At 32.2% G+C, this 13661-nt stretch overlaps 1 protein-coding gene across 2 annotated transcripts in view; it reads left to right on the top strand.

The window, feature by feature from the left end:
• The window catches only part of STK17B (serine/threonine kinase 17b), a 28090-nt gene extending 14923 nt beyond the window's left edge, over positions 1-13167 (top strand). For both annotated transcript variants that reach the window (XM_019741322.2, XM_074339554.1), the window contains 6 exons: positions 1063-1275; positions 3679-3823; positions 4954-5080; positions 6694-6742; positions 7946-8125; positions 9598-13167. In XM_019741322.2, coding sequence (XP_019596881.1) covers positions 1063-1275; positions 3679-3823; positions 4954-5080; positions 6694-6742; positions 7946-8125; positions 9598-9877 — 994 coding nt within the window. In that variant the 3' untranslated portion in view covers positions 9878-13167. The remainder of the gene's footprint in view (positions 1-1062; positions 1276-3678; positions 3824-4953; positions 5081-6693; positions 6743-7945; positions 8126-9597) is intronic.
• Positions 13168-13661: the final 494 nt, after the last annotated feature.

The following is a 13661-nucleotide window of genomic DNA, read 5'->3' as shown; positions in this document are numbered from 1 at the left end:
ACCTGATTTGTTAGTATTTAGAGAGTAACTTGAGCTTTAGGATAGAGATTTTTAATTTTGGACCCTGAACTCAGGCTTAGAAGATTTATGAAGAGGCTTCAAGATCTTAAAAACCTCTGGAATTGTATGTAAAACTTTCTATTGAAGGGCATGTGTACATTTTTCTGAGTAGGCAGTCAACAGCTTTTGTTAATTTCTTAAGCTAGTATAGCTCAAAATAGCTTTAGGTCTTTGGGAAACTAGATTTTAGACAACTGTAGGCTGAGAATACACACATTTGCCATTGTCTTTAAATTTTGGCTGAGATGCTGAGCACTTCTTTTGGAGAAAGCTAAACACATACTTATTCTTAAAATGATAAACGTCATTATAATGGGTGTGTTTGTACATAGCTATTGATAACCACTAATTTTCTTGGTTGATGGTGAGTGAAGTGTCTTTAGATACTCTCCATAGCACGTATATACCTTTGATATCTGTTACAGGCTTCATAGACTACTGAACCATACTAAGAGATTTGCTGGTAAAACAACTGACAAATTATGATAGAAAGTTTCAAAGCTTGTTCAAAGGTGTTGAAAGGCAAAGTGATTATACTGATAAAAATAAATGCCAAATACCCGTTTTTGCATTCATTTTTAATTTTTTGTGTTTGAGGAAAAGCTAAATAGACCAAGATATATGTCCACTCTGGGATCTGCAAAACAGAATACCATTTACTATATAGGATTGTTGTGATACTTAAACATAGTGATTTATATCAAGAGTATAGCATGGAGTTGGCACGCAAATGAAATCTTCTCCTACAATGATAATGTATTATATTAATAGTGAAGAACAAATATAATTCAGTCTTATCCTGTTATTACATTTGCCATTTTCACTTTTATGTGATAGTACTATAAATTTTACAAAAGTACATGAAGCAGTTAAAACAATGATAAATTTTGGGCCATGATTTTTTGAAAGGATTGACTTTAAGTTGGAGGTATCACAATATTTGTATTATGTTAATATTGTTCTTTATGGGAAAGTTAAAACTGTCCTCATTTTTCTCCCCAGAGGGAAATTTGCTGTGGTGAGACAGTGTATATCAAAATCTACTGGCCAAGAATATGCTGCAAAATTTCTAAAAAAGAGAAGAAGAGGACAAGATTGTCGTGCAGAGATTCTACATGAGATTGCCGTCCTTGAATTGGCAAAGTCCTGTCCCCATGTGATTAATCTTCATGAAGTCTATGAAAATACAAGTGAAATCATTTTGGTATTAGAATAGTAAGTATGCAATTTAATACATGTAAGCAAATTTATAGTACCTATTTTAATTCGTGAGATAGATAGGTGACTTGACATGTCAAGAATAAGGATGATAAGATTCCTGATGGTAAAATATTAGAAGGTCATAGTTTATATTCAGATATTTTCACAAGGCTAAATGTACAGCCCTACATACACTAAAATTAATTAAATAGCACAGAATAAACAAATGACAACATAATGTTTGGGGAATGTGTTGACATGAGAATACTTTGCTAATAGCACAGAAATTTGATGCATTTTTTTGGAGAACAATGTTATGGGCAAATAGAATGAAATAGTTGATATATTTTGCCCATCTATTTGAAAAACCCATCCAAGAAAATGACCCAAGGAGAGTAGAAAGGTAAACTTGCATTAAGATATGCCTAGCTCATTGTTTGTTAAAGAAACACATTTATTTAGTAGATGTGATATGCAGAAAACTATGTTAGGAATTGTAGCAATAACAAATAAAATAATATCTCTTCCTTTCAGTGAAAAGTTGCAAACACCCAAATATTCATCATGTGGGGGTAGAGCATGGTTAAGCTAACTGGTTTGTTAACCAATGTATTGACATGTGACTGTAAAATAGGTGTTGCATGAAAGTCTGACAAATTTATTACAAAATACATGTTTGAACATCTGCAACAATTGGAAGAGATCAGCTAAATTTGTGTTTAGTATGCTTTAGATTCTGATGGTTTTTAGTAAATAAATATTTTACAGTAAACTAAAGAGCTAAGTATTTGTTTTAGAAAAAATGCGTAATTCTTTATAATTCTTTGTAATTCTTTTTAGTAGGTAATCTGCATCATTGTTTTTTTTAATTTAAGAGTACATTCACCTAATTTTAGTATTCAGTTATCTTAAGGATGAAGAGGTTTGTTTATATACTTATAAGAAATAAATATGTTTTTGTATCAGGAAAGTTGATTGCCTAGAATCAACTTGTAAATAAAAATGCTTATTTTGCAAAATGTTAAACTGACAAGTAGTTCATTTAAGACTAAATACTGTGTACATTTCCCAGAGCACTAATGTACCAAATAAAGTATATTATAGCACCTTCAAAATAAATTTAAATTGCAGAGGAGCCCAGAACATTACAAATACGATTTCATTTTTCACACATTTTGTGATTATTTTTGTCAGATTCTTCAGCTGACCTTTAAAAATTTATCTACTTGAATGATACTACAAACATCTGCATGTTTGACTATGTGAAAAGTAGCTAACATTTTTCCAAAATAGTAATGGGATTCTAGGTTTGAAGGGTGAATATGCATAGGAGCATTGTCCACTTTCATAAAATCCTATTTTTGCAGTTCATCTAAATAGCAACAACAAAATGCATTAAAAGCTTTTACACGTATTGTGGATGGACCATGTTCATACTCCGCTAATTAATTGGACCCTACCCAGTAACTAAGTTCCTTAAGAGAAGAAATGTTAGGGAGCCTCTATACCTTGTAGCTGAAGTGTAGCAAGCACTCAGTAAATATACTTTACTTTTTTTTGAGCTATTCCCAAACATACCTTATAAATTTGATGAATAACCATTTAGATTTCTTTTTTTTACAAGATGTCTGACCGACAAACTTTATCTTATTTATTTAGATTTGGTCCTCAAAAAAAAAAAAAAATTCTGTTCAGTTATATTTCTATTTTACAGATGGAGAATTCAAATAAGTGACTGATCTTAAGTTATATTGCTGATAAATAGCAGATTTAGGATTTAAATTTAGATCATTTGATTCTAAACCTAGGGATTTTTCACTATGCCTTTGTCAACATTCTTTAGATTTTTAATTCTTAAACAAACAAACAAAAAAGATTTGGGTTCTGCCCCCAAATATATTTTGTGAAGCTGCAAAACAGAGTATTGGTTAAGTATGCAGAGTACAGATTCAGATTCTGGCCCCTCACTTTACTATGCAACCTGTACATGTTTCTTATCTTCTTTGTACTTGTTTCTTCATCTGTAAAATGGGAATAATAACCACCTACTATATGGTTGTCAAGAGGATCAAAATAAATGATATTTATACCTATATATAAATGAATAAAATGGAGACGCAGAGCTGAGCTCATAATTAGCTATTTTTATTGCAGCGTTAAGGCAATTATTATTGAACTATAAAGCAATTCAATTTTATTTATTAAATATTGAAGTGTTAGTACCCAGAATTTGAAATATTCTTGTCATTTACTTTATTCCTTAAAGATCACACCCACCTCCTCCCTCCATTCTTTAAATGTGTATATATGGAGACTAAAGTTTAGATGGCTGTGTGTCTTTTACTTAACAGCTATACAGTATTTAAAAGTGTCATTTCAGTGGTTTTTCAACTTTCTATTATTTAAATTTCATTTCAGTGCCGCAGGTGGAGAAATTTTCAATTTGTGTTTACCTGAGCTGGCTGAAATGGTCTCTGAAAATGACATTATCAGACTCATTAAACAAATACTTGAAGGAGTTTATTATCTACATCAGAATAACATTGTACACCTTGATTTAAAGGTAATGAATGTAACATGTGATTTTAAGTAACACTACACCTCTGTTCCTTCCCCGGTCTTGATTGCACAGTTACAGGCTGGTATTGTTAGGAAATAGCAGTTAGACCATGCTGGCCTAGACTGCACAGGGTGTGCTCTTTGTGTTACATGGACTGCATTTTGTACTGGCAGAGAGACGAGGACTGCATGTGTGAGCAGCTCACTCAATCACTGGGCTCTTAAAACTATCATTTCTCGGTGTTCTAAGCCTTTAATCATTCCACTCCATCCCACTCTAACATCCTGGATCTTCTTATAAACGGTCTTCCTCTAATATATTCAATTCTGATCGCTATCTCTGAAGATAACCACCTAGTCCTCATTCTTTTACTCCCATCGTACTCATTCATCTGTCTCTTGAGGCTTTCAGTCTTTTGGCTCCTCCTTTTCTTCCCCCAGATCATTCATGCCCCTTTCCCAATTCCTGACATCACTTCAACCTCTCATGTTATTATCCTTCCTCCGTATGCTTCCTCCATAGCCACTCAAGGACCTTAAAATCTCAATCGATCTGTGTCTTATCTTTTGAACATGGGACTCTTTTCTTCCTGTACAATCTCGCTTCCATACACCACCCTACCATGGGTCTTACTGTCTATGCTACAAACCTGGGAACAGTCAGACCCAATACCATCACTCTGTGCAGAAGCATTTTCTGTTTCTGGAAATGTATGCATTTTTATCCCCTCATGCCTTCTTTCATGCTATTGCCCATAATAGCTTTCTAAGTGGCATACTCCTATTTATCCTTTAAGATTCAGCTTAAGCATGACCTCTACTGCAAAGCCTTCTTGGACTTTCTTTTGGGCAGGATTAAGTGGTCTTTATTACCAAGCATTCTATATCTCATAATCAGTTTCTCTATGTATCCATCTTTTCCCTACAAACCAAGAGTCCTCTTTGAGTATATATTTTTTTACTTTATCATTGAATGTATAGTTCCTCCTGTATAGGTTAGTAAATGTTTAATGAATGACTCAGTGAAATATATAACTAAGCAGTAAGTTCTACTTAATTTGCCTCTGATCTGAGACTAGTATACTTTTATTGTTGTATATTACTGATCATTTTCTTTTTGTTGTGCTTTTTTAGCCACAGAATATATTATTGAGCAGCATATACCCTCTTGGGGACATAAAAATTGTAGATTTTGGAATGTCTCGAAAAATAGGAAACGCATGTGAACTTCGGGAAATTATGGGCACTCCAGAATACTTAGGTAAGAATTTCCCCTTAATTTCTACACCATTTTGAAATGTATTAACTAAATGACATCTATATAAAACTGTACTTTAGAGCATGTAATTCCAGGATATGTATTTGGTTCAAGTATTTTAGTTCCTTGAAATCTGGTTATGACACACTTGAAGGAACTTGAATGTGGGATTATTGAGGTATTCACAACAATTCACAGGACATTGGACATATAAATTTAAAAATTTAATATTTGTGTGTAAAGACTTGGTGCATAAAGAAAAATGGGTGAAAGGGAAGTTAAGGAGCAGGAGAGCATGGAGAAACAAAATCAAGGGGCCTATGATTGCCTTTGAAGCTGCGCTGTTGGACAGACATCACTTCTCTTTCTGTCCTGGGCCCAGCTCAAAGCTGCTGATAATACAGATATCTTCAGTTTGCAGCAGTTATTAGCGGGACTCCTTGTTATTTGTTGCTGCTGCTTTAAAATACGAGGTTTTATGTAGGTTTGTAAAAAGATTTTGAAGAAGAAGGGTGTTAAGAAAACCTATGATCAGATAATCTTGGGATATTGTACTAAACCAACAAATGAAATTATGCAGATGAAAGATTTTGAAGTAACATGATAATTTAAAATTTTTTAATTTAATAATCTTTTTATACTTTTTTTGTTGTTGCTTATATTGATATCCCCAGACAAGCTTTGAAAAGATACAGCTAAACAGTTGCTACTCAGCTAGGCAGCTGACTCTCCTAAAATGAAAAACAAAGCAAATTAGTAACTTTTGAATGCTAATAGAAGGTATAGTGTCCTAGAATAAATTATTGTAATTATAGATAACATAGCTCACAAAAGTATATGAGCAGGTTATAGGTGGTACAGTGGCAGCTGACAATATATAGTGACTCAAAAACTTTATTAACAAAACTGTTGGCTTTGGAAATAATTTCTTTTGGAGAAAGTGTAAAACCATACTGTGAAACAAAAAAATTATTATTGAAGCATAAATCTTAGTTCGGACTCTACTAATTTGAAATTTATGGTAATGTTTAGACAATTTATTTTACACTTCTTAAAACATTTAGGCAAGGGAGGAGACAGTGGGAAATTAATTGCTTTGGAAATTATAGGTTTTTGATCATTTAAGAGGGATATTTAATCTACCTGAAAATCTAAAGCCCTACTAAGAAACATAATTTGCTCAAAATGTCATTGTAAATGCATATGATTCTATCTACCCTGAAAAGAAGAACTTAAATCAATCTAATCTAATGAAATAATGCAAAGTAATTCCTAACAGAGTAATAAAAGAAAATTTTAAGAAGATTCTTGCTTCTAACATTTTATTTCTTCATAACTATTTTTTCTGAGAATAATCTTAATGATTAAAAAGAAAAAAGAAACTATCTGGTGATCACTTCAAGAACATTATTGGTGCTTTCGAATCATGTGGTTATATAATTTGCTCAACATTAGCTATGTTTAAATGTCTGATCACAGCATAATTAATACAATGTTAAATTTCTATCGATCTTATATTAGTAGTTCTTTAAAACTAAATCTGGTTTTAATTTAATGTAAAGTAGTTTTCATGTTTTTAAATTTGTATTGAATTTGAATTTTATTTTCTCTTTCAGCTCCAGAAATCCTGAACTATGATCCTATTACCACAGCAACAGATATGTGGTAAGATTTTTTTAGTTACCTAAATGTCTTTGTTAAAATTTCGGTAGTATATATATTCTAGGGTTCTTTGATTCCAAATGTAAATAATAAGACTTTCAAGTGAAAAGATTTTATTCAAGTGTCATTATTCTGTCACAGGAAAACATTTACCTGTCCATTCTTTCTAAGTAACACTTTGGCTTTGAGCCAAAGGTACAGAAATAAACACGCAAATCCCTTTCCTGGAGGAAGACTCAGTCTAGTAAAACAACAACACAGTCACAGTATTGTACTATATGTTCTATAATGCATTAAAATGCTACTTAATAAGCTTGGAGGAAGCAGCAGACAAGCACCAGATCTAGATCTAGAAGAACTAGGAAGGTGTTTACTAAGCAGAAAAATGAGGTCAGGTCCATGCAATAGTTTGGTTTTATGAGAGTATGTCATAAAAAGTACACACTCTCATAAACTAGGATATCGTTGAGTTTTTGTGACTAGCACAGAGAAATCACGGGAAGTAGAGTGGAGCTGATAATGGAACTTGACTGGGACCACAGTGGGGCTCTGACTTCATAGGCCAAGTGGAAGAGTTTGGATTATTCCCTGTATTCCATGGGACTGGAATGGGTTTGCCAAGGAGAAAAGGTCCTGGGGCTAAATAAGTGGGTGAAACATGTACTGTATGTACTGTCTTTTTCTGGCTCCTGAGCAGAGGACTAGTCATTAACATAGCTTAACGCTCTGAAAAGTTGTACAGTGAAAACAAATATCTGCCTTCCCAACTTTGTGCTTTGCCAATTTTTCAGACTGTTTGCACAAAACCCCTTTTTATGTCTCACAGATCATTACTATGTCATTGGACACTACTTGGGAAATGCTGCTCTCTGAGCAGATTTGTGTACTCCCTAATAAGTGTCTGTGTGAAGAGCAGACTATAGGTATAATGGTATATATTTAATACATAATGTTTATAATTATATAACACACATATGCATTCTCCTCGTGTTCTTTTTTTGCAAGGCAAACTTTGACGTAACACATTACTTTAATTTTAATAATATGGAAACTTTGAAAAGCAATTTAATCTAATTGTATAGGTTTAAACCTAATTGTATAGGTTTTGAGGACAGGGATATGTTGAGTACCAATTTTACTTGATATAAATGTTTTAAGATTAACACACATTTTAAATTCCCCTCTTCTCCCTTTTTTGTTTTTCAGGAATATTGGCATAATAGCCTATATGTTGGTAACTCATACATCCCCTTTTGTGGGAGAAGATAATCAAGAAACATACCTCAATATTTCTCAAGTTAATGTAGATTATTCAGAAGAAACTTTTTCATCAGTTTCACAGCTGGCCACAGACTTTATCCAGAGCCTTTTAGTAAAAAATCCAGAGTAAGAACATTAATTTGTTTAAACACTATTACAAAATAAATAACATGCCTATGAAGGAATATATATTCTAAAATGGTATACAGTTATTACAAGTATGGTATCAGGTAAAATGGGGAGGGGGTGTTATGAGAGATGGTTATATACATTCTTAACCTCAAATATAGAAAATATAACATATACAACAGGAAATTTTGGAGTGAAGAGAATATTTGGGTTGTTTTTCTCTCTACTACTTTTTCTCTCTACTATTTTTATCTACTACTAATCACTGAAATTTCCTAAAATAATTAGAAATAGAAGGTTTACAATACACGTGACTGTTGTAAATGAGTCATAGTTGAATAATTATAGTTATGTAACAAGTACAAATTACTACTGATTGTTAAGGATCCGATGCTCTTGGACCTCCTACTAAAGAAGGGACTTGAAACTATGGTTTAGGACTCTTACCTCACTCATTAGCAACTTCTGAGCTGGAAACAAAAAAGTTGACTTCCATGTTTTTTACTAGGATCAGCCCTATTTACTTTAAAATGGCCTGACTATACTTAATGCAGAAGCTGTGTTATAGTGCTTTGGGCTGGGTTCCTGCTTTTATTACTTCTCAGGTCTTTTATTTTTTGATTACTTAATCTCCTGGAGGACACAGTTTCCTTATCTGTTTAAGCAAAACAAAACAAAACAAAACAAAACAAAAAACCTCATAGATTTGTTAATTATTTTATTGACTAATGCAAGTCCAAACAAACTCTCACTGGCTATATTTTAGACATAATTGGTTATTTAGTAGAAATTGTAATGATGTTATTTGTTTCTGGTTAGAAGCACTTTTCATTTTGTTAAATACTTTTTTACCTAGATTCTAACATTTCTATAATAAGTACATTAACTTTTTATAATAAAAAAATGAATATAAAAACAAAGACTAAGGAAACATGTTCAAATGGTAATGGTGGCTGTGTGAAGGTTGGAGTTCTAAGTACAGATAGGTGTTTTCCTTCCTTTTGAAATATTGTGATATTTGACCGTTTCATATTACTTTCATAATGGAATACAACATTCAAAAACTCAAAATGTTAGATAAACATCATTGAAGGGTAGCTTTGGTTTCAATATTTGGCAGTTTCTGCTTTTAAGAACACAAAATAACAATAGATATTATAAATTACATATATTTTCCTTCAAAGGGTTTATAAACCCAAGAGACTTTATAATTTTACTAATTTTTATTTGTGAAGCTAACATACATTCTTAAGCCCTTCGACTGGTTTTGTCTGTAAGCCCCATGATAAATTGAATTTTCAGCACATGTCAGAATTAAAGAACTTTCTAGGTACTCCATTTTCCTATTATTATTCCCTTCTGTACTATGAGTATGTGTTATTTTCATAATAAATAAAAAATACATTGAACTGCAGACATTTCCAACTTGATTTTTAGTTCTCAATTTTCTCTTGATGCTTTCTTTCAAGGAAAAGACCAACAGCAGAAATCTGCCTTTCACATTCTTGGCTACAGCAATTGGACTTTGGAAATTTATTTCACCCTGAGGAAACTTCCAGTTCCTTTCAAAGTCAAGATCATACAGTAAGGTCCTCTGAAGACAAGACTTCTAAATCCTCTTGTAATGGAACCTGTGATCGAGAAGACAAAGAGAATATCCCAGAGGATAGCAGCATGGTTTCCAAAAGATTTCGCTTTGATGACTCATTGCCAAATACCCATGAACTTGTTTCAGATTTGCTCTGTTAGCACTTTTGTCTTTGACTCATTTGGACTGAATTTGGAATTTGAAATTCGCTCCAGTGTGAAATTGTGTTTTGTAGCTTAATATATGGCATGTTTATGATGTAAATGCACTTTTGCCTAAAAGAATTTAGGGAATTGTTTTAATGTTAAATTACTAGTTACTAGCATAATTTCATTTCCTATCCTGAGAAATTAACCAATGCAGAGAGGAAAATATTTAAATATATGACCAAAAATAAAAGTGTGCATGTGAGTTTACATTTATTGGAAGAATTTAAGTTCAATGGGTTTATCAAAATGTTTTACGTATCAGGAAAAAGAATGATTTGGATATTATGGTTAATATAAACAACTAAATGAAGACATTTGAATTTTTTTTTAATTAAAATTTGTTGGGGTGACAATGGTTAGTAAAATTACATAGGTTTCAAGTGTACAATTCTGTAATACATCATCTATATATCATATTGTGTGTTCAACACCCAGAGTCAGTTCTCTTTCCATCACCATATATTTGATCCCCTTCACCCTCTTCTGCTACCCCCCTGACATTTGAATTTAATAGATTCTCTAAGGTCAGTTCTATACCATGCCTCTATTGAGACAAAATTTTGTTTAGACTAACACTGTCAAGTTTAAGAAAGAATACTTTACAGATGCTCAGAAGACATTTTACATTTGAAAATATTTTTCAATCACAAAAATTATGAAACTACAAAAGATTTCCATTATACAAATATATGGTTTGCTATATGAGATAGGTCGTTTACAGAGCAAAGAGGGAGTTAGAAACCTGATTAGGAATAATCTGTACAAATTAGAACAGAGGCAAGAGTCTCATGCCTTTTTAACTCAAATGTCCTTTGCCTACTCAACATCCTTCAGATTTAATAAGGTCTGACAGATGGAGAATATATGGTATGCAAGTGTAAAGGGTTTTCATCTTCCAGAATTTCTAGAGTAGAAGATACTTAGGTAAAACTGAATGTGCTCTGTTTTTAGTGAACCAAACGTATTTATTAATTGAGTATAGAAGAAAATGCTGACAGACTTAGGCAACTTAACAATATTTTAGATGTCTTCTAAGTCTTGGAATACAATCCAGTCAGTCAAAGTTCTAAAAGCATGAATAAAAACAATCACAGCACCAGGAGAACTATTAACACAGTGCCAGTCTAGCAAGGTGGATGTGATCATAAAACATGATGACATCAAGCTCTTCTAAAGTTCTTGTGTAAAATTCCTAGTGAGTGAGCAGATGAGGCTGAGCAGAAGGCTACCTGCAGAGTGGGCTTCCATGGTCTTTTGCTGGGATTAATGCGAGGAAGAATTTAAGGACAGCAGAATGTTTGATCAGTGGCCAGTGACTACTATTTCAGTCTTAGTGGGGGGAAATTCCTCCTTTTGGGGTAATCTTTGGTGATATTCCACCTGGTGACTTAAAAAAGTCTGTAATGTTGTTAAGATAATTGTAATCTCAAGACCATATTATTACCAAAAGAAATTATATTTTCACAAAAAATCCTTGCGTTTTTCCCCCTTTGAATTATACATTACTCAAACCTTTAACTTGTTGAAGTTTAGTAAGATTCCAAATAACTTAAAACTTTTTAATAACTATCAGTTCACTTTATTTGGTTAAATGGTCAATTTCTTTTATATCTCCAGCATTTCTTAAAGGAATGTGATTTCTACTTGTGTGTGTGTGTGCATATGTGTATATATATGTATTGGTGTTTGTATATATGTGTAGGTAGATAAAATACAGTGTTTAGACAACTTTCTCTTAGAGATTTTTGGCTCTACTATATTGTCTCAACTCAGGTGCCAAAGGAGCTCTTGTCTTATGACGTAAATATACATTTAAATTCTTTAAGAAGTAGTTTGTTGGGTCAATAAACTAGCCAATGTAGAAGCTAAACTGGGATCTTTTATATGTAAAACTGATGAGGTTTTTTCTGACTTGTTGATTGTCCATTTATTTGCCTTCAGTATTAAGCTAATGCAGGTAAGCTTAGTAAGTCATCAGAGAAAGAGGAAATGATTACTTTTACAAAAAAACATATTTTTAAATTTCTAGAGGAATTGTGCCATACTAAAAAGTAAAAATAAAGACGTTGGAATTTTGAATTATAAGCTAGTTAAAAAATATTTCATATCAGCTTTCTTTCACTCTTAGGAATCTTAAAATAGTTTATATCGTTCCCCTTTGTTGATTGAATACACAGAGTTGTAAATTTCCAAACCTTTTTTTCCCAACAATTCTTATTTCAAAAAAGTAGTGGTTGCGTAAACAGTATAAAAATTCAATTTTTTCAAAAGAGTGAATTAAATATTTTCACTGATTGAAACGTAAAAATAAAGTAAATCAATCTTTAGAGAGAACTTATTAACAAATGACTCAATTCTTATTCTTTTTCTCTCCAGATTGAAAACAAATGTCTATCAAAAGCAGATGATACAGCTCACTAAAGTAGGAATCTTAGAGAGTCCCTCTGAGGTGAATCGATGTCAGTAATACTTAAACACTTCTGAAGATTAATGCTAAATTGTGATATATTTATAAAAGTTTAATTTGCTTTTTGGATAGGATCCATAGGTAGATGGGATTGAAAAATAGAAGAGGTATAGATGACAATTACAATTGTCATTTTAATTTTGTTTTCCTCACAGTAAAGTTAACTAACTCTGTGTAGTAAAACTATAATGGCACACTGAAAAAGTAAGCAGTACCTGTTCTTCAGCTGTAATGAGATAAGGCGCCTGTGCCAGAATGTAAATCAACACAGTGTTTCCTTTATCAAGAAAGTCTTGTTATAAAAAGGCAGCTGATTATTGACATAATTGATTTTCACCTGGCACAAGCTCTCTCATTTTGGATGGGTCACAAATAGTTCATGAGCGACACTTTGAATAGCCTTGCTCTGAGCAGCATTTACAAATATTGATATAACTTTACATTTTTTGAATTTTCAGTTTGATAGCTGACTTGGAAACTTACCCTTATTCACTGTTGTATAAAATTGGACTTTAATTTCAAATTGTATTTAAGTTATCTGACTGCCAGTTTGGAGAATTATCATCTTATAATTTTATAAAAGTTTAAAGAACTTTAAACTGTAAATTTCACACAAATTACCACTGCCCTCTATTTTAGTTGTCATTCAATAATCATGTTGCTTAAGGCATATTGAACATTATTATGAATACTTAAGTAAAACAAAGCAAAACAAAAAAAAACTTGTTACATCAACTTGATCCTTTGGTTAAAAATTAAAAAGCACTTTTTTACATTTGTGGTTGTCTTTTGTTTTTTCAAGTATTTCTAAATGTGTTAAAAGCAAACCTTCATGCCTGGAGGTTCTAGCTTCTGACCCATGTCATCTTTGAACTTCCTTTCCAATACAGATATGTTTATTAGATCCTATCTGTTGGAAAAGTCACATAACTTTGAAAACAAAGTCTATTCTTTCGTAATGATAGATACTTTTAGAAAATGTCATTGAGTGGCACCATACTACCTATTGCATAAAGATCAATAGGGATTCTTATTCACCAAAAATGGGTGAGCTGTTTTTATTTTTTTTATTTTTTTATTTTTTTTACTTTAAATAAATTGATTTGTTTTTAAAAATGAATTAAAGATTCTTCAAGAAGTTTATAATTTGGTTGTGCACTCAGGAGAGTCAGTTCCCATTATTTATGGAAGTTATGTTCTATCAAGTTCCCATAAACAGTGAATATTGAAGCACTGCTCCTAGTGGAAATGCAGAGTTAGGTTCCTGAA

The sequence above is a fragment of the Rhinolophus sinicus genome, linkage group LG01 (genome assembly GCF_036562045.2).
Source record: "Rhinolophus sinicus isolate RSC01 linkage group LG01, ASM3656204v1, whole genome shotgun sequence".
In the NCBI taxonomy this organism is placed as follows: domain Eukaryota; kingdom Metazoa; phylum Chordata; class Mammalia; order Chiroptera; family Rhinolophidae; genus Rhinolophus; species Rhinolophus sinicus.
This window is presented reverse-complemented; position numbering and strand designations above follow the sequence as displayed.